Below are 24,070 nucleotides of genomic sequence, written 5' to 3'. Positions count from 1 at the left end.
TTTCAACTTGCCTGAATATTTGCAGGGCATCTTTCGTGTCGCCATCGCAGAAAAGAGAGAGAAGAGGGCGAGAGGAATAACAAGCGGGCGCCTACGGAGGTGTTGTATGGGAGGGGGGCACACAGCACTGCCTGTGTAGGTGCAACGGTGCGCGGGAACCGCATTGACAGAAGCATGGCAAAAGAAGAGAGGAGGGTCGAGAAACAAGAAGACTCAATCTGATGCAATTTTATTATTATTTTTGTGTGTGTGGGGGGGGGGGGGGAGGGTGTGAGGGGGCAAAAAGGGCTCGAAAAAATCAGGCGGCCCATGGGCATGGTGGTAGACAGTCAACAACCCCCCCCCCCCCACTCTCCAGCCTGGGAACCCAGTCACTCAAGGCACCTCTGCACAGTCACACACACACACGAAGCGGCATAGAAAACAGAAAAAAAAATATACAGGGAAATATATCAGTTGATGCAGGCACTGTGCAAAGCAAGAATGCGGCGGCGGCGGCGGCGGCGGGGGGGGGGGGAGAGAAGGGGAGGAGGAGAGTTGGAGAGATCCCCTCTCCCCCTTTTCAGGACATCTCAACTACTTCCCCCTCCCCTCAATCTCCTCCAACCGCTTCGTCGCCACCTTCAACGCCCAGCCCGTGCACGCACTCGGTGTGCCGATCACCACCTCCTGCGAGCACTTGCCGTTCTTTGCCCAATGGAGAATTTCATCTTGGGTGTCGCACAAATACACGACATGCGTTCTCAAAGTCTTTGCGGGGTGGGACGCGTCATCGCCGTCGTCTCCAGCGCCACGACGACGCTTCCGCAACGAGCTCAGGGGCGAATCCCATTCGCAGCGGATGCCCCCATCATAAACATCCACCGCGAGGACCGACGGCATGTTGGTGTGGTAGGGAATGTACATCTGCGCCTCCTTCGTTGTTTCCCCCGCCGAGGCGGCTTTGATTTTATCTTTGGCGGTCTCCTTCTCCTCCTGTGCGTCGGGGATACGAACCACGTGCGGTGCCTCCGGGTGACGCGTGGGCCACTGTAAGCGGCCACCACCGCGGTATAGCGTCGAGGCTGGCGCCACACACGCGCGGTGGGCTAGGTGTACATCCCCGGCCGGGTCAGCGATCACCATAACCCGCCCATCACGATGGGTGCGATAGGGTTGCCAGAAGCCTGTCGGGATCGTCGGGGCGCGCTGGAACGGACTGGTGGTACGGTTGAAGATATCAGGGGTGTAGGCGGAGATGTTGCCGTTCGGCAGGAGGCCAAGCCGCTGTGCTATGTGCGGTGCATCGTGGCTGTCAAAACGCTGGGCGACGAGGGTGTGCCGCATTACCTCCACCCCGTAGTCACTGACAGAGATATTGTCGACGTGGAGAGGCGGCGCTGGCTTCCGGGCCGAGTGGGCCGCAGTGTTCATCCTGTCCAACTCTGTCGGTGTGATGATCCGTTCTCTCCGCTGCTGCGCGATGCCCGCGTCCAGCGTAGGCGGGGTGCTTGGGTCCACGAGATGGCTGGCTTTCAGGTGCATGACGCGCCTGAAAAGCGGGTAGTACTCGTAGTGGTCGCCGTAGGCGCGATGCAGAGTGGCAAGGGAGATGTGCTGCACTTCCGAGTTGAGACCATCGCGCATCTGCATCAGACGAGCGTGGCGCCGCAGCTGTTCCATCGACACTCCAGCTGCGAGTGGATCGTTCGTGCGAGCTTCGTCCATGTGGCGGCGCACGTACTGCTCTAGCGACCCCAGTTCGCGAATGACGCTGACAAGCTGCGCTTGTAACTGTGTGCGGTTGCCAACCAGGTGACGGCCCAGTCGATCCCAGCCCTCCTCCACGCGGCTGCGCTGGATGAGGTGACCAGCCGCATAAAGTTTTTTGAGCACGGCTGCAGCCGTCCGCCTCTCTTGCTGAACTTCGAGTGAAGTGTAGAGGGAGTAGTACCCCTTGTCCACCAGCATCGCACGCGCAGAGGTGTGGTACGGGAATAGCTTGTCTTCATATGGCGATGGTGAGAGGGATGGGTACTGAGACGCACTCACTTTACGCTGCTTCCACTGCATCATCATCGCCGCACGCACGGCTTCCAGTGCTCGATTGTGCGCCTCCCATTCGGTGGGATCTTCGCCGAGTCGCTGTGGCGCAGCGCCCCGGTATAGAGTACCCTGAAGTACCGCTTCATCCTCTGCCTCGCAGCAGTCTACAATGCCGTCGCCGATGAGTGACGGGGCTAGCAGCTGGCGCACTGTACCGCAGGTACACACAAATGGGAGCACTGGGCCGTTGGAGACGTACAGGCGGTCCTCTACATCACCGCGCTTTCGGGGCTGGAGCGGGTAGCCACGTTCCTCTGAGTCTTCTTGTGCAATCACGTCGTGGGCCTCCCATAAGCGCAGCGAATGGAGGGAGACGAGGTATGACTTCCAGCGTGAGCTGGTTGCCGGGGTGAGGGGGCCAGACATGGAACAGGCATTTGTCAGCAGCTCATCTGTGCCGTCCAGACAGTCGCAGTAGTCGTCGTTTACGCGACCGAGTGGAATGCGTGGCGAGACCACGTTCGTCGGCTGCACCTCCCGGTGCCACTGCACCTCTTGCGGTGTGAGAACCACCCGAAGCGATGGGAACGAACTCTCACCCCCACGCATCGGGCTCGTCAAGCTGTCATGGCGCTGCTTCACCTCCACGCCTGCCTGGCACCCTGCAAGCACCTCTTGCCTTTCTTCCGACCGCAGATCGACAACGCGTGTTCCACAGCTGAACAGATGCGGCATCGTTGGCTTGCGGTGTGATTGCAGAAAGGTATCGCTGTATTCCTCTAGCGTGTAGCAGCGGAGACCAGTCGAGGGTGGTGGTGGTGTTGCGAGGAGCGCATGCCCCCCAGTGGCATCCGACCGCTCAAAGGGAGACGTGGTCCCCCCTCGTGGGGATTTGGGTGCGCCACCTTGTGACTTTCTCAGCGGCGGTGGAGCGGGACCACGACCTCGACTGAGGGATGCGCCTAAGCTGCCATGTCCGACAGCGCCGTGGGTGTCATTGACTCTGCTCGCCGTCACAGAATTGATGACGAGGTTGGCCATCCACACAGGGAACCACTCACGACCCTTGCCTGCCATCTCGAGACGAGCCACGGTTATGTTTACATCGAGCCCATCGAATACATACACATCCAACAGTAGGAAGCTCACAAGCAGGGAGAGGAGGAGGGCGATAAGGATACCAAAGCCGACGCACATCACGCGGTACGGACTCCACACAAAAATGTCGCGGGAGACCGAGTCGCTCACTACGGATGTACGGGTAAACGTTGCTATTGGTGTCACCAGAGCTGTGGGAGCCGGTTTGCTGCGCTGTGTGACCGACGCATCATTGGCCTTTACTAGCCGCTGGCGCAGTGTCGGCGCAGCCATGGCGTGACGAGTGGATGCTACAGAAGTGACTCTGGTGGTGTCATCGTCTGGTTCTTCGTGCGTCTGTGCCCCCTCCGAAGCAGCCGGGGGGGATACGTCCCCCTTGTTCATGGCCTTCGTTGACATCTATGGGCAAGTAGGAAAGAGAGACTGTATAAGTGATCAGCAGCACGCTGACAGGGGATGCATGTGTGTCTGTTTTGCTTTTTCTTTCTCTCACTGGGATATGCTATGGCAGGGCTCATGTAGGTGGACAAAGGGATGAGGGGAAGGGGGACACAGATTGCTGCGATGCCGTTACAACACAGGTCGCGTCACTGGACCTAGGTTGCATCATGTAGTCGGAACGTGTAAGATGAAAAAAGAGGGGAGGGGTGGTGGTGGTGGCGTGTGGGTGGGTGGGTGTCAGCCGCCATTGGCCAAGTGACAAGACAGAAACACATACGCACACGCAGACGCCTTCACGTGGCCGTTGAAAGAGCACAAAGCTTTATGTGGCTCTGTCAGTGGCCGATGCGTCTTCCATCCTGATTTTCTCTGCGCGCGCGCGCGTGTGTGTGTGTGTGTGTGTGTGTGTGCGGAGCACAGGATATGCAGAGGGCTTGCATCACTTGTTACGCATCTTTACTTGCACTCCCGCTTCAGTGTGCGCTTGCTCTCTTCTCGGAGCCAGTCAGCCAGAAGGGCGACAATACACACATAGAAAACGCACTTTGCCTTGGGACTCACACGCTGGCGACGCTCGGTTCACCGCTGTATCAGCGACCCAGACGACAGCGTCGGGTTCTCCATTGAGTGAAATCGCTCAAACGGATCCGACACCACAGGAGCTGTTGGCATTCGCAGGAGATCCGATAGCTGCCCTGTCTTGGGCATGCGGCGACGCTGGACCACACCATCTACCACATCGAGGGAAAATATAGCCGGCCCCGTCGTGGTGGACGACGTATCGCCTGGGCCTGCAATGCGGGTTTTGCCCGGCAGCGCGACCGCCTCGTACGTGCCATCGCCCCTCAAAATGAGAAGTGCCCAGTGATCAACGCCGATTCCCCGCTCAGTCGGGTGCCTCTTCAACATTTGAGTGAAGTCCACCTCGCGTCGTACGCCGTTGCCTTGAGTTACATCAAAGTGGGGGCATAGCATACCTGGCAGAATGTTGAGGCCATGTACGCGGATGTAAGACCAGGAGGTACTGATCTCCGCGAGCTCTGCCTCGGTCGCTTCGATCTTATCCTGCGGCACAAGGCCCGCCTTGAGCGCTGCAATCTTCAAGGACGGCTGAAGAAACGTCGCCGGGTTCGCGGAGTCGCTGTGGCCTGAAGTGAACCAGCAGATCGCACCGGCACTGCCGCCCGCCAGCACGACCTGGCGCGCCGCAGCGTTTATCAGCAGCTGCGCTAGCCCCGTTTCCTCCCACCGTCGCACCGCGTAGAGTGTGTTGCCGCCCGAGACAAGTACAATGTCTGCCTCGGTTTCTATGAAATGTGTATCGCTGTTATTGACTCCCCTCACGGCAGGATCGGCCACGTTGATGGGCCGGACGGTGCAGCCACGTTGCACCAACAAAGACGTTTGCTCTGTCTGGTCCTCTGCGAGATCGTAAGTGGCGGTTCCAATGTAGGCGACACTTATGACACCAGTTTTGGGTGTCGACACGAGCGAGATGAGATGATCGATTGTGGCAGGCTCTTTGAAGGCTTCGCGTCCGGAGCCGGCTAAGCAGGCACGAATGGAGTTCATGGGCTGTGGGACTTCCCTTCGTGGTAAGGGTTCCTTGTTTCAGTACAAATGTGTTTGTGTGTGTGTGTAGAGAACGAGAGAGAGAGAGGCGGCGACGACGACGATGATGCCCAAAACCCCTCCCTCCACTGTCGATATAAACCTCGTTCCGTTCTTGCTCTACAATGCACCCGTGGGCGTGCCCGGCTACACCTGTATGCCTCCACCCTCCGTGTTCGTGCGAGTAGGGGGTGACGATATCGGCACTCGATGGAGGCGTGCGTGTATCACTTTGCGTTAAATTCTCTACGCACACACACGCACACACACAGAGGGAGGGAGGGAGGGAGGGAGAGAGAGGGGACAGACAGTGGCAGCGAAAAGAGAAGGATTTAGAGGTGATGGTGGCGTGGGGTGAGGCTTTCAAAAAAAAAAAAGGTGTGTGTGTGTCTCCCACCCACGCGGATACACCACAGAGGGAGCAGTGCATTATCCATCCAATAAGACATGTGTGCGTGTGTGTGTGTGTGTGTGTGTGTGGTGGTGGTGGGAGGGAATGACGACCATGGTGACTGAGCTCGGGGTTTCTTTCTTCATGCCCACATCGTGAGAGGAACAGAAAAATGCACACAAAAAAACAATAAAAAAAAAACTGCCGCTCTCCCTCACACTCTCAAGGAGGCGTTGTGCACCCCCTTCACCCCCTCGGCTCCTCTTTTTTTTTTGTTTTTGTTAGTCAGGTGTACCCCCGTTCCTTCAGGGATGTTGACTTCAGGTCAGCGTAGGTGACCCGCTCCAGCTTGTCGCTGAAGGCCGCCAGGTACGGAGTCGGCTCCAGCGATCCGGTTGGTGCGTGCTGGAAAGGCACGTCGTCTACCGCGCTTGCCGCGGTGGATTCCTGACCGCTGCCAGCACCGCCTTCGCGCATAGCTGCGGTAAAGCACACGAGGTGCTTCATGGCTCGACTTATTCCCACATAAAAGATACGTCTTTCTTCCTCGCGCGGGCGCACGGGGTACTCACCTACCCAACACCCGGGCAGGAGGACTGCCGGCCATTCCATCCCCTTCGCACTGTGCACAGTGCCAACGGTGACCTTCCCGATCCAACGCGACGAGGTGTTGGCAGGGAAGTGACTGCTGTTACCGGCCGCGTCCGCCTCTGCCACTGCATTGCCTTCGTTCCCTTCCCCCCGCAAGGGGCCGTAGTCATCCGAAGACACAAGCGACACAAACTCGTCCAGCACGCGGCGTAGCACCAGGGGAGGTGGGCGCAGGGCCTGCATGGCGGTCATGGCCGTGGTGGTGCTCCCATTGCTGAGGTTGCTGATGGAGTCGTCGGTACCGCCTGCCTTTGGCAGGCGAGGCAGCGACGCCTCCTCCTCTCCTCTGCCCTCACCACCACCACCACCATCGCCTTCCCTCCCCAGCTCATACGCCACTTCATGGTGTAGCGCCTCCTGCACGGAGCGGTATGTGTGCAGGACCAATTCAGAGAGATTCATGCGCTGCTCTCGCCACAGCGCTGCCTCCTCCTTCTCCTCCTCGGAGGACGAGAAGAAGGAAGGGTGGGACATGCCCTCATCCACATCACCGTCACCGCCGGATGCGGCGCCCAGTCGTCTGCTGGCGTGGTACCGCCGATTCCACGCGCCACCACCCCTGGCGCTGTTGCTGCTACAGGAGGAGGCTGCTGCTGCTGCGGAGGGCGCATGGCGCTGCCGCTGTAGGCTGTGCTCCAAGACGCATTGATCCATGAGAAGAGACCCAACGCAAGGTTTGTGCGTTGAAGCGCTGTTCCTTCTGGGGGCCTCGTAAGCACCGCCGTCACCACCTTGACCTTCGACAGAGTCACGCGCTCGCTTCACGCGGCTCGTGGCCGCGGTGCGAACTGCTACGGTGGCCATGCTGTCGCTCTCGTACCCGCCTTCGCGCAGGACATACCGCAGGACTTGCTCGACATCGCAAGACGGCTGCGCAAGCAACTCCTTGGCGTGCAGAACGATACGAACGATGCTGCGAAGGTTCTTCTGGTTCTTTTTCGAAACCTCCAGTTTGGGGAACATCTCACGGGAAAAATTGTGGTACACGAGCTCCTGCAAAACAGCGAAGAGGGAGTGCGTCTCGGGGTGCACTCCAGGCGTGGTGGCGGCGGGGAAACCACCGCCGGCCGCGGCTGAGTCACACGCGGTGTCCAACGGCGCCCCCCCATTTAACGGCCCTTGTGCGCCCTTGTTATCCACGCTAGCCTCATTACCGCCACCCGTGTGAAGGGTGTGACGCCAGGATCGTATTTGTGCCGCTTCCGTGGCGCGTCGCGCCTGACAGACGGATTCGAGTGACAGAGTGAACTTCTTGGCGGTCCCGGTCGGCAGTCGATGCAGCGGGGCGGCATTCAGGACTGTGCGCACATCTGAGTCCCCTTCCGGGCTGTGCGGCGATACACAAAGCCGCAGAAACGCCAGTAGTGAGCGCATGGTGCCGAGATGGTCGACCGATAGTCCCTTCAAGAGTTTCACTGGGATTCGATGCGACTGCAGCACATCGTAGTAGAGTTGCACCCTCCTACGAGAGCGGCAGAGAATCGCTATGTCGCCGTAGCCCAGCTGCGCATCGCGACGTCGCAGGACGTCCTCAATCACCAGCGGCACCGCCTGCAGCTCCTCGTCCTCGTTGACACACTGCACGAGCGTCACAGCGCGCTCCTCGCGATGGTGATGCGCCAGTTGAGTTGCCTTCACCACGCTGTTAGCCGCCTCGACAATGGGTGCATCGCTGCGGTAGTTCATAGCCAATGTCAGCATTGCCGTCTGGGGGAAGCGCTTTTTCCAGACTCCAAAGACGTTTGGCATGGCGCCGCGCCAGGTGTAGATGCACTGGTTTGGGTCTCCCACACAGGTCACGCGACACGCGTCTCCAGCCAGGAGTGCCAACAGCTCCACTTGGATCTCGTTGAAGTCTTGGAACTCGTCCACAACGAAGTGTGTGTACTCAGCGCGCAGTGCAGAACAGACCTGGGATGGGACCAGCCTTTCTTGTCCTCCCAGGTTCTCGGGCTGGGGCTCGCCATTAAAGAGACGCTGCACTTCTCGCCCTTCACTGTTCCCCCCTGAGGCTGGAGGTGAGGTTACGGGGACGGGTCGGAGCAGCTCGTAGAACATCTGCTGCAGGTCTCCAAAGTCTACGGCATTGTGCTCCTCATGCAAAGCCTGTTGGTAGTAGGGAAAAAGGTACGCATCCTGGAGTCCCGGGTCTGACTGAGGCATCGGCGGTACTTTCATTGTCTTCGCGCGGTTCACGTAGTCGACCAGGTCTGCCACGGCCTCACTGCTCTTTTCCCTCTGCGCGTAGGTGTCCACAACACGACGAGCGAGGTGGTATTGCTGCCGCGCATCGAGGACGTGCGTATCGGCCGAGAGGGCACCAAAGCGACGCAGGCACTCGAGACCAAAGGCGTGAAAAGTCTTCAGCTTTAAGGCGTGCGCATGGCGGGTGAGTGTTGAGGGAAGAGTAGATCGAACGCGCTCCCGCAGCGTTTCTGCTGCTTGACGTGTGAAGCAGATACCCAGGATGGAGTGTCCTGGCACCCCACTCTGGAGGAGGTAGGCAATGCGTGCCGCCATCGTCTGCGTTTTGCCGCTGCCAGCGCCCGCCTGCAGTATAAGCGCGGCATCCGCCGGCTGCGTGGCGGCGCGTATCTGTGACTCGTCCATCCGTGAGAACGCAGCACAGGAGGCGAGAGAGGTTGAACATGACAGGGACGGCAACGAAGACAATGGCGGTGGTGGGGGTGATGAGGCGGCGCTGTCAATTTTTGTGTGTATGTTCATGGGGTGTCGTTGCACGACACCCACTCCTCGCGTTTCCATGACATCCGCTACTCTCGCCGACACGGTGACTGTGGCAGCAGCCGAGGAGGACCCAACGAGTGATGCAGGGTGTCCTGTCGCGTCCACAGAAGAGGTGTGGTGGGGAGAAACAGCACTGAGCGAAAGAGTCGTCGCCGCTCCACCTGTGCTATCGCCCTGGGGCAGGCGTCGTGAGGTGTAGGTGAAGGAGGTACGCGGCGCATGTACGACTCGATGAGGCAAAGAGGTCGCCGAGCCCTTCAGCAACTGGGAATTGGATTGCGAGCATCCCCCGCGTTCATCCCTAGAACCCTCGCTGATGGCGACGAGAGCATTGCGAACCTCCTCCATCGCTGTAATACTGCCCGCTATAGATGACGAAAAAAACGGAGAGCAAGAGCTGTGGATGGTAAGGTGGGGAGGGGGAGGGGAGTGGCGGCGCCAGGAGGGAGGGGGGGGGGAGTCGAGCTGTCTTGTCGGTCTATGAGGCTCTATCTCTGATGTTAACAGATCGGACACCAAAAATCACGTATACATGTATGTGTATATGCGAGTGTGTGCGTGTGTGTGTGCAGAAGTCAAGTCACTTCTTTGCTGATAAAGTAAGTCACAAGTGGTTGCTGGTGCAGTTGTGCTCACAAATTGAGGCAACAGAGCGGGAAAGTTTACCTCTGTGATGCAGCGACCAAAATATGTATACGCTGAGGTGACAAGGGCGTGAGCGCAGAGAGAGAGAGAGGGGGGTGGGGGAATGAAGGGGTGGGTGGGTGGAGGGGGCCATGGAGGGAGAAGGAGGGGGGGGGGGCGCCGGCAGTAGCGGTGCAAAGGTTACTCATCAGCAAGCCACCGTGTAACCCCTCCCTCCCCCCTCACGTGTTTGTTTGGTTCAGATGGCTTTAGTCGTAACATATGTTCTTTGTAATCGAGCGCATGTTCCACGAGACTTGTAAAAGGAAGAGAGAGGGGAGAGGGGGACGAGAAGGGAGGGAGGGAGGGAGGAGGGAAGGAGACACAACAACAACAAAAAGAGAGTGCAATGCCTGCGTTGATGGTGAAGGAAACAGCACGGCACGTTGCCTCGATGGGGAGGGGATGAATTGTTCTGTCAACTCTTCGTTGTTGAATGTTTTTGCAGAGAGAGAGAGACAGAGGGGGTGGGGGGTGGTGGTGGTGGTGGGAGCGGTAGAGAGGTCACGCGGAAAGTAAAAATCCAATAGTCTTTTTTTTTTCACCCTCCCCTCCCCCATCAAAAAAAATAAAAAAAAGTAGTGGACATGTTGCTTCGTGATGATGGTGATGGTGGTGCTGGTGTTGAACATATATATATATATATACATCTGTCTGTGCATAGAGGTGCAGATGCTGGCCCTCTTGTTATCGAGGTGCCTCTCCCCCCTATTGCCTACATGAGCACAATCATCAGTGTACAGATCAACGTCGAAAGGACCACAAACACACGGGATGGAGAGACGGCGGCGTCGCGGTACTGTGGTGTAGAGCGAGAGCATTTGGCACCTTCGGAGGCACAGTTGATGGCGGCTCTGCAGTTGTCGTCGAAGGGTGCTGAGCCCATTGCCCGGAAGAGCGCATTGGTGAGTACCCGGGACAGCCAAGACGGCGGATTGCAGCCACAGAAGTTGTTGGCGTTGAGGTTGACGTGTTGCAGGCCGGTCATGTAGCCCCACGTCTCTGGCAGCGGGCCGCGCAGCACATTGTTTTGCACGTCGATGGTCTTCAGTGACCGCCGCGTCCAGCTCGGTAGGCTGCCACACGCGCTGGAGTTCTTGAGCACCACCACCTCCAGCGAGCGCATCGAGTTCCAGCTCATGGGGATGGTACCAAAAAGGTTTGTGTTCGTGAAGTTGAGCACCCGCAGGAGCCTCAGATTCCCCCAGCTGTCTTTAAAACCCCCTGTAATGTTGACATTCGTTAGTGAAATTTCTGTGAGTGCGACATGGGAGGGGGTGCCCTTGCCCGTCACGTTCAGCTCTGGAAGACTGCCGGTGAGTCCGGCATTGTCGATGACGACCGCGATGTCTGTGTCGGAGCTGCAACGGATGTACGGCCATGTGCACCAATTCTCCCCAATCCAGACATCCGCCAGGCCCGGCATCGATACTGTGAAGGCCTGCAGAAACGCAGCGGTTGTGGCGTTTTGCAAGGCTGTAAGAGTCGCACGTGACACGCCACCGGAGAGCAGAAGGATGTACACGACAGCCACCACCACTGTAGTGCTCAGCCGGCGAACACCGTGAGTCATTTTCAGATGTACAAACACCACACACACACAAATGTATATATATATGTATGCTCGCCAAAATTCGTCCCAAACGACGTTCTTCTGTTCTCCCTCCACTTTTTTATTATAATAATTATTATATATGTAGAAAAGAAAGATAAAAAATGATAAAAAGTAAGAGGGGTGGTGTGTGTGTGTGTGTATGTGCAGGGGGGGGGAGGGAGGAGGAGGAGTGGAGACAACACAGCGACAGAATTAGCGAGCAAACAAAAAACAAAAAAGAGAACTGACCACGGAGACCGGCGTTGATAGGGAAGGGAGGGGAGGGAGGGGAGGGAGGGAGGGAGGGAGGGAGGGGAGGGAGGGAGTAGAGAAGGAAGAGTTCAGAGGGAAGGGAAATCCTAACCCCAATAGAGAGAGCAATGACTTTGGAGAAAAAAAAAACAAAGAAACACCAGAAGAAAAGAGGGGGTGACGTGAGGGGACAACAGCCAAAGACAGACAGAAATGTGTAGGACGCTGGCGTCAGGGAGAGAGCGTGATAGGGAGGGAGGGAGGGAGGGAGGGATGGGGGGGGGTGAGGAGAGTAAAAGCAGAGGACGTAATGAAGAAATCCCAACAAAACAAACAGAGGAAAAAAAAAGAGAAAAAATAGGGGAGAGAATTTTCAACTCCTTCAGTGACGGCCGCTGCTGCTGCTGCTGGTCCGTGTGTGTGGGTTCTTCTTCCCCCCCACCTTCTCTTCCAATTATTTACAAATGAATATATATATGTTTATATACTTTTGCGTGTGTGTGTCTACTTGATTTAATCCTTGTCAAGATACGCACGCGGTGTTTAGAGGGAATAAGTGGGGGAGGGGAGGGGAGGGGGGGGTGTAGGGGAGAGGCAATGAGAGCTCGGGAGAATACGCCAATTAGAGAAGGGGAAAAATGTGAATACGAGCAAGATAGTCGCAAGAACAGAAAACACAAGAGAATGCTGTACGCAGGAGCCTCCCCCCTCCCTCTCCCTCTCTCTTCCTCCTTCCCCCCCCCTTTTACTGCAACACGGGTAGAGAGGAGCGCCTCAGTTTTTTTTTGGACACACGAATAACACGCAGTCTCCCGAAAAAAAAAATAAAAATACAGCAATGCAAAGGGGGAGAAAAAGTTTCAAGACACACACACACACACACAGACTGCTTTTGCCTTTCCTCTCTTTGGGTGTCTGCGTATATGTACAGCTACCTCCCCTCCCCCCCCAAAAAAAATCAGCTGAGGATTTTTTTCTTCCTCGTGCGTCTCTCTTTCCCCTCTTTTTGTCCCGGAATCTATTGGCGGCCACCCAATGGAAAAGGACGGGTGATGTTGTGTGGTCGAGTGGGAGGGGGCACAGAAGGGGGGGGGGGGTAAGACGCAAGGCTTCACAGACACGCTCAGGGAGCGAGGAGGAGGAGGTGTGTGTGTGTGTGTGCGTGTGTCTGGGGATAGTGGTGGTCGTTCGGTGGATCCGTGGGGTATAAAACTGTGATGGAAATTCAAAGCTTTTCTGTGTATGTGTGTGTGTTGTTGTTGTTGTGGCTGTTCTTCACAAACTCACGGAAACGCTCCGGAGACACGCGCACACACTTGCGGAGGAAGGGGGAAAAAAGGAGATGTTTGTATAAAGAAAATTGTACAAGAAGAGGGGGGGGGGGGGGGAGGGAGGGAGGGAGATGTGCGGTATCAGAGATGTTCTCGCACGTTTGCGTCTGCACGTATATTCCTTCAGCTTGGAGAGTGTGTGGGGGGAGGAGGGGCAGAGGCAGTGGGGGTGGGCGGTGTGGCGTGTGTTGAGGTGAAGAGACGAATCCGAGGCCTTTGTATTCGACGCGAGAACGGACAACACATATAAACGAATGCGAATGGGGAGTGTTGGAGTGGAATCCGTTTGCTTGTGTCAAACAGAAAACGGGAAAGTCTTGAGATGTGTAGATATGTGAGTTCGTGTATATGTTTGTATGTTCAGTGGACGCATAGGTGGATGCAAAGGGTCGCCCCCCCACCACCACCACCACCACCATAACGAGATGATCGAATTAGCGGTAAAGGCAGGCCACGAGGATATTCAAAGGAAGATCAAAGAAAAGAGAAGTCGTCCTCACCACTTACCCCCCTCCTCCGCTCTACCGGTCTCTCTCTCTCTCTTCCCCTCCCTGACCCGTTGTAAGCGGAATACTTGGTGAGAGGGAGATGGGAGTGCGTGTGCGTGCACCCAGTCGACGCAGGAGGGGATACTTGGCTGCAGATGCACAGGTATAGCGGGTCCGAAGATCTTCCCTGTTGGGTTAAATTTTGCGCATGGCGTTGAAACGCCATGCGCCCCCCCCCCCCCCCCCAAGGAGAAGCGCACTCAAGGCAATGCTACAGGGGAGCGAGGGTATCGTTTTTTTTTTCTCTGACTCAAAGGCTCTTGACAAAGCCACGCCTGCCCCCCCTTTTTTTTTCCCTCTTCAATGTACGCATTCACCGGTGAGGCATACGGGCTCATCTCGCCCCATCATAGGCTTTATGCGTGTGTGTGTGTGTGTGTGTGGGGGGGGGTGGATGCTTTAGCATTAGCAATTGTTGTCGATGCTGGCGGCGCTGCTTGTGGCGCTGCTGGTACACTTTTTCTCCCTAGCATCACTCGATAGCTGCTGCCTCACAACCTCGGCTGCTGCTTCCACCAAGTCATGCATGCGCCTCGGCACCCCGTTTTCATCCACGTCCAAGGTGAGCTCGTCAACCAAGCTTGCATGTTCACCTGAGGACGGTGCGAAAACACGCGGTACGTGGGGGTAGAGCAGCAGCTCCATCGCACGGAACTGCAGGTACATCTCTTGTGCCCGGGAGGCGTCGTTCATTCTCACCATGAAATCATCGAAAATGCCTTTCACTTCTTCAATATGCAAGCGTCGTCGTTGCCGTATTGGACGCCATATCGCTTCTTTCAAGAGGGACAGCAGGGGGTAGTGTGGCTCGCTAGAGCAGTGGGTAATAATGACAGCTATGAAGTCAGGGGTCACATCTCCGACCATGAGCTCTTCGCTACCATCTTTGTTAGAGTCGTGTGGTTCCGAGGGATCACCGCCATGTGAATCCTCCTCGTGTGACTGTTCTCCGTGTTGATCCAAGGGGGCAGCGGGTGCCACATGCGTGGCTCCTGATTCGGTAGATCGGCTATTGCCCGTGGTCGGGGTTGTGACGACATCTGTCGCGATTGTTTTTCTCTCGTCCTCTTGGCGATCCTCACTCTTGCGTGCAGGTGTGCTTCTCTTGTCGCCCCAAATTGGGCGACGTGCAGCGCGCAGGCGTTCCTCTGCGGCGAAGCCCCACCCGAGGAAGGCACCGCAGTTGGTACAACAGCAGTAACACCACGCGTAGCCAGGGAAGAATGTGTGCTCGATGTAGTAGTCGCCAATGTTGCATTCCACAAAGGGGGGAAAGCGAATCGTCGAGAGAGAATCGGTGTGTGTTTGCAGTGTTGCTTCGAGTTGCTTCTCCGTTGCATCTTTGGACTTCTCTGTGTCCAGGGCTGGAGCGGCCGTCGTGGGGTCACCGGCGTCACAGGAGTGAGGGAGACCCTGTATCGTCACATGTGGAGCTAAGCACATGAAATCAAACCGACGCTCGCTCGGGTTCGTGGCACTGTACGCCTGTACTGGGGGCGATCCCTTGGAGAATAGGTCTAGCTCATAGCGGAACACGTGCTCCTTCCACAGGGGAGCTGTGGCCTCGGCCGGCAGCAGGTCCCCGAGCGAGCCAATCGGGTAACGGCAGCGGTCACAGAGGAAACATTCCAGGGTGTTGCATGGCTTGGGGGAGTCTGGGGGTGTGGGGGGGGGAGGAGGCTCTGGGTGGGGAGAGGGGTGGTGAGGCGCTCATATGTACACAGCACACGCGGGCGGGCGGGCGGGCGGCGATAGACTTTTCGAATAGGTTTATAGGAATCCTACTCTGAGTTTATTTTGTGCGTTGTCGAGACGTTGGTGTGTGTGTGTGTGTAGGCGTGTGCCATATAGGGGTGGTGGTGGTGGAAAAAGTGCACAAGTGGATGCATCCAGTGGTGGTGGTGGTGGCTAGACGGTTCAATCCACGTCTTTGCATGTATCTCTTCTCGACGCCTTCTTGGTCCGTGTTGCTTTTCCTCTCCGTGCACAAGAGAACTCGTTTACTGGGTCCTCGCCAATGTGCGTAACTCTTGCGTTTGAATTCTGCTGGTACTGCTGCTTTCTCTCTCTCCCCCCTCCCTCCCCCCCGCAGAGACACACCTGCGCGTGCGCGTTGAGGGGGGCGTGCTACGCGGAGGAGGGAGGAGAGGGAAAGAAGGAATAGTGACCCCACATACATATATACACACACACACACACACACCTAAAGAGACAGAGATACATCTAGACATCGAGGATGAAAGGACACTACCGGCGCCTGCATGATGCCTGCTGCTGTGGCAAGAAGTTGTGTGTGTGTGTGTGTGGACGGGGGGAGGGGGGGGGAGGCCATTAGTCACTCAACGTCAACACTTTCCTTGTCTTTTCCCCTCGACATCACTCTAGCGACTCCGCAGGGAGGTGAGGCGTTCCGAAGGGTTCGAACTCCACGGCCACCCGCGTCTCTGCCCCGCTGCCCTCGCAGGTGACATGCACGAACCCCGTGTAGTCCGGGTTTCGAGAATTTGAAGTTAATTCGCTGTTTTTCAATGCATGTAGCGCCATCTGAGCGGTCTCGCCATGCGCCACCAGAACGACTGTTTTCCCATCCAGCATGGGTTCAAAGAGAAGGTGCTTGGCTCCCTGGACGCACCTCTCTGGAAAGCTCACATCGACAAGGCGGTTGTCCTTCACCGTGAACGTCGGTTCGGGGTACAGGGGAAAAGGACTCTGCAGTTGCACGTGCGGTGAGTTGTTGTCGCGGTGGAACACCGCATCGTTGTACACGGGATCTGGGCAGTGGAAGTGGCCGTCGTTCGGTTCCACGACGGATGGGTTGTTGCGCATGTCGAGGAACAACCACTCCGGACCTTCCATGATGGCGGGCTCTAGGTAAATAGGAATCGTGTCGATCTTCGAGCTTGCCGCCGCCGCCGCCGCCGCACGGAGAGCGCCGGTCACAATTCCATTGGAGGTCTGCACGCACCGAAGCAGAGGGGAGGTGAGAACGACGACCTCGGCAGGGTCAACGTGGTAGTGGTCTACCAGATACTCGCCGAGCTTCTCCGCCAGGAGGACACCCCTGTCGGTGATCGGTGGGTCATGCGGGCGGCTATCGGTCTTGGGAAACTCACGGTTTTTGTGATCAAGCCGTTCGCTGTGACGGGCAATGAAGATATGCGCGGGAGGCATGGGTGGTGGTGGTGGTGGTGACGTTGCACCTGGTGTCGACAAAACTACGCAAGGGGAGAGGGAGAGGAGTGAGGCAACAACATAAAAAGAGAGAACATGTTATCGACTGTGTGGGCTCTCTAATATTTGATGTCTAAGCACAATAAGAAAGAGTATGCCCCCCGGGAAGAGGACCTTTGAAGAAGAAGAAGAGTGGGTAGAGAAGGGCGGGGGGGGGGGCATACTCTGGTCACCACGGCCGTATCCCTCCCACCAATTTTTTTTACACACTCGACTCTCTCTTCCTCCCACCCGCGTTTTACCCACGGTACATGTTCAGATTTTTTTTTTCTGCCGCGGTGGTAGGACACACCGTCATGGCCGGTACAGAGGGGTGGTGGGGATGTTGAGAAGTGACGTGATGCGTGTGTGTAAGGGAGGACAATTTCAAATGCCGTGCCGTGCGCCTCCCGCTTCTCCAAGCCCCCCTCCTCCCCCCCCCCCCCCTCTTATTTGCCGGGATCATTTTCCATTTCAAAGACTCGCCAGGAAGCTGCACATCATCTCCCAGAGCTGCGTGTCGAAGCCCAGGTTGATGTCAACACACAGGCGCCGACGGCGGAGGTGGGACAGGACGGTGTCGACGAGGCGCCGCGCGATGCTGCCGTCTCGATTGCGCCGTTGCAGCTCCTGTTTTGATGCAGTCGTGCGCACGTCCGCGGTGGCGAGGGAGTGGCATCCGCGGCACCACCACATCCACTGGTGCATGAGAAAGGCGGCCACAAACGTGACCGAGCGTGACTTGCCAGCCTGGCAGTGTACAGCTACACAGGGGTACACCGCTGCTGCCGCTGCCGTTGCGGCTTCTGATCTGGCGGCACAAACATTGACGCTTCCACATGCCCCCTCTTCGGCGGCGACGTTAGCAGTGGCGCGGGCCTTGTTCGCAGGGGTATTGCTGCTGGCTGCCTTTCGCTGCTGCCCTTGCAACCACGCGCGTCCCTGCGGGTGTTGATCCAGCGTCAGGGCAGCGTGCATGACCAGACTCGTCATGGGAGTATAGTGTTGCATGCGAGTTCCCGGGGAGTCCAGAATCGGCAAAACGAGCCGCCAGTAGTGAAATCCCACCGCTGTGGCCTTCGCCGGCTCCGAGAGGCAGTCGTTTGAGGCTTCACCGCCTTCGACTGAGTCTTCGTTTTCAAATGCAGGACCGTTCCGTGTGTGCGCCGATACGCTCTCCATCAACAGACACTGTATTGCACCCACAAACGCTTGCCAGTCTGCCGGAGTGCAACCAACCGGGACATCACCGGCTGGTCTACCGCTTGTTGACACACTTCCTAGCGGTGAGGACGGCGGCGAGTCAGGGGAGAGCCACTTTGCAACTGCACTGATCCCCGAGGACGTGGCGCCAGGCGCGAGCACCGGGTCCGTTGCCGACGGTGACGCCGCTGCTGCTGCTGCTGCTGCTGCTGCCCATACGAGCTTGTGCACATCACTGAGTGACATGTGCGACACGACCACGTCCTCTTCAGCCGGTGCTAACGACCGTGTTGCGCCGCCGCGCTGCACTTTCAGCGTGGCGAACCGCTTTTGTGACGGCTGCTGCGGCGGGTGGGCGATTCGTGAAGCAGCCGCGGGGAGGGAATCATCTGTTTCCCCTGTGGAGAGGAGAGAGCGCCGCACCCTCTTGCGATGCCGGGTCACATGCAGCTCCAGTCGTGGCGCAACACACCCCTTCAGCGGGCAGGCGCGCACGAGTAGAGCGAGGTGTTGCCGCGAGCAAGATGAGGCGGACGGTGGAGACTCGTGCGTGCCGGTTGATGCATCGGAAATTCGTCGTGCGAGTTTTAGTATGTCAGTGCCCACGTCGTTCCACGACCCGAGGTAGACACCAGGGATCATCTCATTGGGCCTAAAGCTGCGTGGCAGCGGCACTGGAAGCCGAGGAGGCAGAGGAGCGAGATACTCATTTGGCGAGGTGGGCGTGGTCGTTTCTACCACAGTCTGAGCAGTCGCATGCGATGGTGCATCGCTGACGTCCACACCCACCGGCGCCTCTCCGTTGCTACCGAATCTTTCCCCCTCTGCCCAGGAAAGCAGGAAGGACTCGAGGGAGGCGACCAGGTGCTCCTCTCGCTTGGCTGAGTCAATTAGTATATCTGCGTCTGTTTCGCTGTCGGAGATGGCAGGCACAGATGATTTCATGGTCGACGGCAGCAGTGGCGGTGTTGGGTTACACCTTGCATACCGCGTCTCTTTCTCTGTGTGTGTGTGTGTGTGTGTGTGATGATGGTGTGAAGAAGATTCTACAAGGAAGAAAAAAAAGAGGGCTAAGGAGAGCACGTTTCCTGTGTGTGTGTGGGGGGGAGGGGGGGACAATGATGGTGTCCCCCCTCCCTCGATTCTTCACCTTCTCCCAGCACTCCCGTGCTGGGATACAGACGCACGGAAATGGTGGCGAGGGAGAGAGAGGTGGTGGTGGTGGTGGGAGAGGCTGGGGAGGGGAGAGAGGGGGGCAAACCAGAGCACGACGAGATCCCCCGCCAATGCAGTAACACACACACACACACACACACACACACACACACAACGAAAATGAAGCACTCGCCGTTCTTCATTGCGTCTGTAGAGCCAAAGTCCGACTGCCCCACGCTCACCAGTCCCCCTTTCCCTTCCCCTCCCTTCCTTCTCTTGTTTTTTTTTCTTTCTTCGCTTCGTTTTGTTTTTACTTCCATCGCGTGATTCACATTCTCATGATGATCAGATATGTACATATGTTATTATATATAAAGTATATTGGGAACTCCTTGCGGCTTTACACACTTTTTTCCCAATCTGGGAAAAAGGTGGTGGTGGTGCTCCCCATTCGGCACTGTGTCAGCAATGTACTTCCTCCCCCCCTCGAGGGAGAAAAGGAGGGAGGAGGGTAACACACACACACACAGGCGCAGAGGTACACACGTACGCGCAGAGGGGCCAGAGGGAGACAACGAAGAGATGCTCTAAGAGTATGGAGGAGTTAAGGTGAAGTCCACGTCCCCCCCTCTCTCTCTTTCTCTGTGTGTGTGTCTCAGTCCCAAAGCATGTGTTTGTGTGTGAGTGGGGTATGAAGGAGGGAGGGGGGGGGCAGTAACAGTTGCTGACACAATCATGAAGTGAGCGTGTGCGTATATAATAATAATAATAATAATAAAGCGGGGCGAAGGATGTCACACAGACACCCTTGCCTGCCCACAAACATGAGGGGGTGAAAAAAAAGAGGGGGTATACACCAAGCGAGCATGTGAAACAAACAGTACCGTACATGTGATTACATGAGTACGCCTTCCCCCCTCCCCCACACATGCAATATTGTAAGCGATACCCTCCACTTTTTTTTCTTTTTGAGGTGTGCGTGCTCTGTTTATGTTGGGTGTTGCTCAGCCAGTATGTACACTAGTTCACGCGTGCATTGGCTGTGGTATCCCCCACTGCGTGGTGGTGAGGGGAAGGAATGTGCCCGCTGAGAGTAGTGGAGCTGTCGATGGCACCTGTCCCCGCGCTCGCCGGTGTATCCTCCAGCAGCGCCGGGTAGCGCAGTTTTATTCGGTGGCGGCTTTTCAAACGCCGTTGGTCCTCAATTGTTTTCACTGCGTCGTCGTCCTGCAGGTCCTCTTCGAGGAAGGCGGTCCCGTTTAGTGTGTCGTTGTAGTCGTCCAACTCCACATCAGCGCACGAAAACCCCGTGTGTATCATCATCTTCTGCGTCACCAAATCACAATAGCGGTAGCTGCATGGATCCTCGCCAGTGGCTCTCTCTCTCGCCCGGACTTGATGGCTTGTGACCAACAGCAACGGTGTGTATGCCGCCACGGGGTCCCTGCAGGCGATTCCTGATTTGCGCAACCAGAGCTGCCGCCGGTGTAATTGTAAATCCCACTCACGCGAGGGGGAGTCGTCATCCCGGTTGCGGGTGGCTGTAGCCGAGTGGTGGTCGCGGCGGTAGGGGTGCGAGCACCCAGATGAACTCGAGGAAAGTAAAAGTCTTGGGAGGTGTGCGCTGTTGCCTGTCGTAGCGGGGCGCGCTGACCTCTGGAGCTTGTGCAACTGGGCAAGACGGGTTGGGGTACGGTACCCCGAATTCGCGTGTGGGGATAATGGCCACTTGATCTGCTTCTGGCCTTCCTCACCACCGCTTGTGCCGCGCTTGACCTGCCGGTTGGGGTGGCAGGTTGGGCACACACCGGCAGCACACATCCACCTGTTTGCCGGAGCGTAGTGAGGGGTCAGCGAGGTTATATTGTCAGCGTCGCCTTCGTCACCCACCCTTCGACGCTCCGCGCCTCCCTTCCACTTTTCCTCCGAGGTGTGTAGCAGATGCGGAGATGTTTGACAGCCTACATCGTAGCAGCTGATAAGTTCTGAGCAATGGTCATCCTTCTTCTGAATGCTGCCGTCCTCCTCCCCGCAGTGGTCACTACTGGCGGCTTCGTGCACAACAAGACTGAGGCGACGGATCTCATCGAGCTCCACAGCGCTCGCCCGAACTGACGGGCGACTCCGCCTCGGACGGCTCTGGTCCGAGTCGCTTTTTTCTGCAGTACCGGCTTCGTTAGCTACTGTCGCGTCACCGCTTCGGGGCGGCGAAGACGCACGGGAAGTAACACGGCGCTGTCCAAGAGGGTAGTCAAGGTCCCGTGCCTCTTCCACTTGACGCAGCAGCTGGCGTCGATCCTCGTTGTTTTCTCTGCTTTGGTCCATCTTATCCGCTCCTTTGCTGCATGCTGTCCTCGCCTTTGGGGCCGCCACTCCTTTCTCCTGCGACGGGAGGTCATCTTCTATCTCACCATTGGCGTCTGTGTACGGGGAGGATGCGCACAGGAAGGTACGGTATCCGCCGTTACTTCGGGTCCGTTGGTGGCCGGCGATCTCGGAAGCCGCGGAGACCCGGGCCTCAAGAATAGCGGTCGCCGCTTCTGCTGGAGCGAGTCTATCAGAAGAGGACTGAGGATCACATGCGCTTACTGTTTTGAGCGTGCTCTGCTTCTCATCGCCGCCAGCATGCCATGTGTCACCGTCGGCCGAATCTCCAGCCTGCCGAGACTCACAGGGCTTCTCATCGGAGGTGGTGGTGGACATCACATGCGACTCCCGCGTCTGCTGCTGCTGCTGGTGCTGACCAGCTGGGGGCCCAGATATCGCCGCCTGTGGTGTAACCGCCTGCAAAAATGCTGGCCTGGTTTTATCGACTTCAACCTGCGTCTTTTTTCCAGTACGGGACGCGCGGTGACGACAATCTGTGCACTGGAGCAGCTCTGCGGCGGCGGCGACGGCGGCGCTCGTTGTGTTTTTCTTCAACGCGGATGCTTTGGCGTCCGTCGCCGGAGCACGCGGTCGATGCGCCTTCGTCGTGGTCGGCGCATATGCAGACACGAATGGTCGTTTTCTCGGTGAGAGGCGACTATTGGGGGAAACACGGCTACTCGGCCCTACCGCCCGCCGACCTTTGTCGTGCTCTGTGTGATTCTCAAACGGCTTGTTGGCCGTGGGCCGGTTGTTGGACTGGCGCCCTTCCGCGGGTGCCTGCGGTCCGTCGTGGAGTTCCTTTGAAATTTTGTCATCGCTATGGACGTCGCGACGTTCTTGGGATGTGTCGACCATGTTGATCTCCGTGGTGGTGTACATTGACAAACGCCTCGGTGGAGAGTGCGGGCGAGAGCGTATGTGCTTCGTGCGCACTGGAGGTGACGCGTCATTTGTAGTGGTGGTCCATTGTACCGGCGGTTGGGTGTCTTGGTGAGCGAGGTCACGGGGCTTAGTGCATGCTTCAACGCCATCCGTATCGCTGTCGTGCGTCGAGGCAGCGTCGGGGCTGGCGGATGCAGAATTCCCCGCTTCGCTTTCGTGCGGCTGCCCATTGAGGCGACTGCCCTCAGCACGAGCCGCGTCCTCTGAACCAGCCGAATCGTCCTGTGGCCCCTCGCACCGACGCACCAGCGGCGGCTTACCAAGGCCGCTGTGAGGTGTATGCTTCTCTGACTGGAGGGCAGACGTCAATGTGGCAATGCTGGTGCCATAGCTCTCCCTGGACTCATTGTGGTGTATGCTGGAGAGTTGGCGCTGAAGGAGGGCAGTCGCGGTCGGTGACGACGGACGGCGCAGGCTCTGCTGACGGGGCGGCGGGGTAGGCAGGGGGGGCGGCGACGTTGCCTCAACTGCTGCACTGCCGCTTGCTACTTGCTCCGCTGAGCTCACCGGGATGAGCGGGAACGCGGAGCGAACACCACACACGACCACGGTACCTGGCATAGAGGCATCACTGTTCACCCCCTGGTGGTGCTGCAATGTGAAGGGCACGTTGGAGGACTGACTGCTTTTGCGCTCCATCATTTCTTGTCGACGAGTCAGGGAGTTGCTGCGCTCCCACAGGAGCGGTGTGTGGTGACGTCTATTGCCTGTGTTCGACGCATGGCTGTTCGGTGATGAAGTCATTTGCCACAACAGCGAGGACTGTCAGGGGGCACGGGGTGACCCAGTATGGGCAGTATCAAGTGATCAAATAACAACCAAAAACACAAACGGCTTCACAAGCGGGGCGGGGAGTCGATCATGAGGGAGATAGACTGCGCCGTTTACAACGATGTACCTCTCCCACCGCGCGCAGAGGTGAGTCAACCCCCACCCCACCTCTCTTCTGTTCACCACCTTTTCAATCGCTAAAGGAATCACACCGACTTACTCACCTCTCAAAAGCGCGCGCACACACACACACACACACACAGATGCGGAGGAGTGTGAGTGAGTGAGCGAGTGGGGGGAGGGGGGGGCACGCAACGTGGTGAGGCGAGAATAAGAATGGGGGTTGGGCAATAAATAGTTTCCCGCGCGGTTTCCCAGTCGTTTTTTTCTTCGTTGTCGTGTGTGTGTGTGTGAGGAGGGCGGGGGAGGGAGTGCACAGCGATGATTTGTTGTTGTTAGATGCGCCGAGGTCCATTGTGCAGTAAGTGAGAAGAGAAAGTGGAGGGAGGGTTGTGAGTGGTGGTGGCAGTGGCGGATAGGAAGGAAGGAAGGACAACCTGCGAGTTTTTCACCCCACCCCCCCGTCGCAGAGTGCACAGACAGACAGGCGCCATGCCTGTGCGGGACACTTGCAAAAAAAAGCAAAAATAAAAAAGCTGAAAGGGTAGAGGCATCCACTCCATTCTGTCGACATGTCATATCGATGCCCTCCTCCCCTCCCCTCCCTCCCCCCCACTCCCTTCCACCACACGCGCGGGGTTTAACATGAAGCCTGTTTATGTGCCTGTGCTCGGGTATTGTCGCCCAATATTTGTTTCTTCGGTGCGGTTCACACCTTCCACCACTTCTTCTCTCTCCCCTGCGCCTTTTCTTCAATATCACGAGTACGTATCCATTCATACATCCACACACACACACACACACACAACACGTGAATAGACGTAGAGTGACGAGGGGAGGGTGGTGGTGGTGGTGTGGGGAGGGAGGGAGGGAGAGGGGTGACGTGCGTTGCGCCTGTGTATTTGTGGGTCAGAGTACCTCTCTG

The 24,070-nt window shown here is 57.3% G+C and overlaps 7 protein-coding genes across 7 annotated transcripts; all 7 read right to left on the bottom strand.

The window, feature by feature from the left end:
• Positions 1 to 576: 576 nt before the first annotated feature.
• JKF63_06863 (uncharacterized protein) lies at positions 577 to 3,507 on the bottom strand (the record flags this gene model as incomplete). Its single annotated transcript, XM_067902811.1, has 2 exons — positions 577 to 752; positions 807 to 3,507. 2 exons carry the CDS (start codon positions 3,505 to 3,507, stop codon positions 577 to 579), a joined length of 2,877 nt encoding a protein of 958 aa, XP_067759170.1.
• Positions 3,508 to 4,143: 636 nt separating this feature from the next.
• Positions 4,144 to 5,136, bottom strand: JKF63_06862 (uncharacterized protein; the record flags this gene model as incomplete). Its single annotated transcript, XM_067902810.1, has 1 exon — positions 4,144 to 5,136. The coding sequence occupies one exon, from the start codon at positions 5,134 to 5,136 to the stop codon at positions 4,144 to 4,146; it is 993 nt and encodes a 330-aa protein (XP_067759169.1).
• Positions 5,137 to 5,851: 715 nt separating this feature from the next.
• JKF63_06861 (uncharacterized protein) lies at positions 5,852 to 9,313 on the bottom strand (the record flags this gene model as incomplete). The annotated part of the gene is made up of 2 exons (XM_067902809.1): positions 5,852 to 6,667; positions 6,698 to 9,313. 2 exons carry the CDS (start codon positions 9,311 to 9,313, stop codon positions 5,852 to 5,854), a joined length of 3,432 nt encoding a protein of 1,143 aa, XP_067759168.1.
• A 1,051-nt stretch (positions 9,314 to 10,364) lies between these two features.
• Positions 10,365 to 11,222, bottom strand: JKF63_06860 (uncharacterized protein; the record flags this gene model as incomplete). The annotated part of the gene is made up of 1 exon (XM_067902808.1): positions 10,365 to 11,222. The coding sequence occupies one exon, from the start codon at positions 11,220 to 11,222 to the stop codon at positions 10,365 to 10,367; it is 858 nt and encodes a 285-aa protein (XP_067759167.1).
• Positions 11,223 to 13,779: 2,557 nt separating this feature from the next.
• On the bottom strand, positions 13,780 to 14,241 carry JKF63_06859 (uncharacterized protein; the record flags this gene model as incomplete). Its single annotated transcript, XM_067902807.1, has 1 exon — positions 13,780 to 14,241. One exon carries the CDS (start codon positions 14,239 to 14,241, stop codon positions 13,780 to 13,782), a length of 462 nt encoding a protein of 153 aa, XP_067759166.1.
• Positions 14,242 to 15,750: 1,509 nt separating this feature from the next.
• On the bottom strand, positions 15,751 to 16,545 carry JKF63_06858 (uncharacterized protein; the record flags this gene model as incomplete). Its single annotated transcript, XM_067902806.1, has 1 exon — positions 15,751 to 16,545. One exon carries the CDS (start codon positions 16,543 to 16,545, stop codon positions 15,751 to 15,753), a length of 795 nt encoding a protein of 264 aa, XP_067759165.1.
• Positions 16,546 to 17,058: 513 nt separating this feature from the next.
• JKF63_06857 (uncharacterized protein) lies at positions 17,059 to 18,429 on the bottom strand (the record flags this gene model as incomplete). Its single annotated transcript, XM_067902805.1, has 1 exon — positions 17,059 to 18,429. One exon carries the CDS (start codon positions 18,427 to 18,429, stop codon positions 17,059 to 17,061), a length of 1,371 nt encoding a protein of 456 aa, XP_067759164.1.
• Positions 18,430 to 24,070: the final 5,641 nt, after the last annotated feature.

Source organism: Porcisia hertigi, chromosome 9 (genome assembly GCF_017918235.1).
Source record: "Porcisia hertigi strain C119 chromosome 9, whole genome shotgun sequence".
In the NCBI taxonomy this organism is placed as follows: domain Eukaryota; phylum Euglenozoa; class Kinetoplastea; order Trypanosomatida; family Trypanosomatidae; genus Porcisia; species Porcisia hertigi.
The sequence above is the reverse complement of the archived record's forward strand: the minus strand, read 5'-3'. Positions and strand labels throughout refer to the sequence as shown.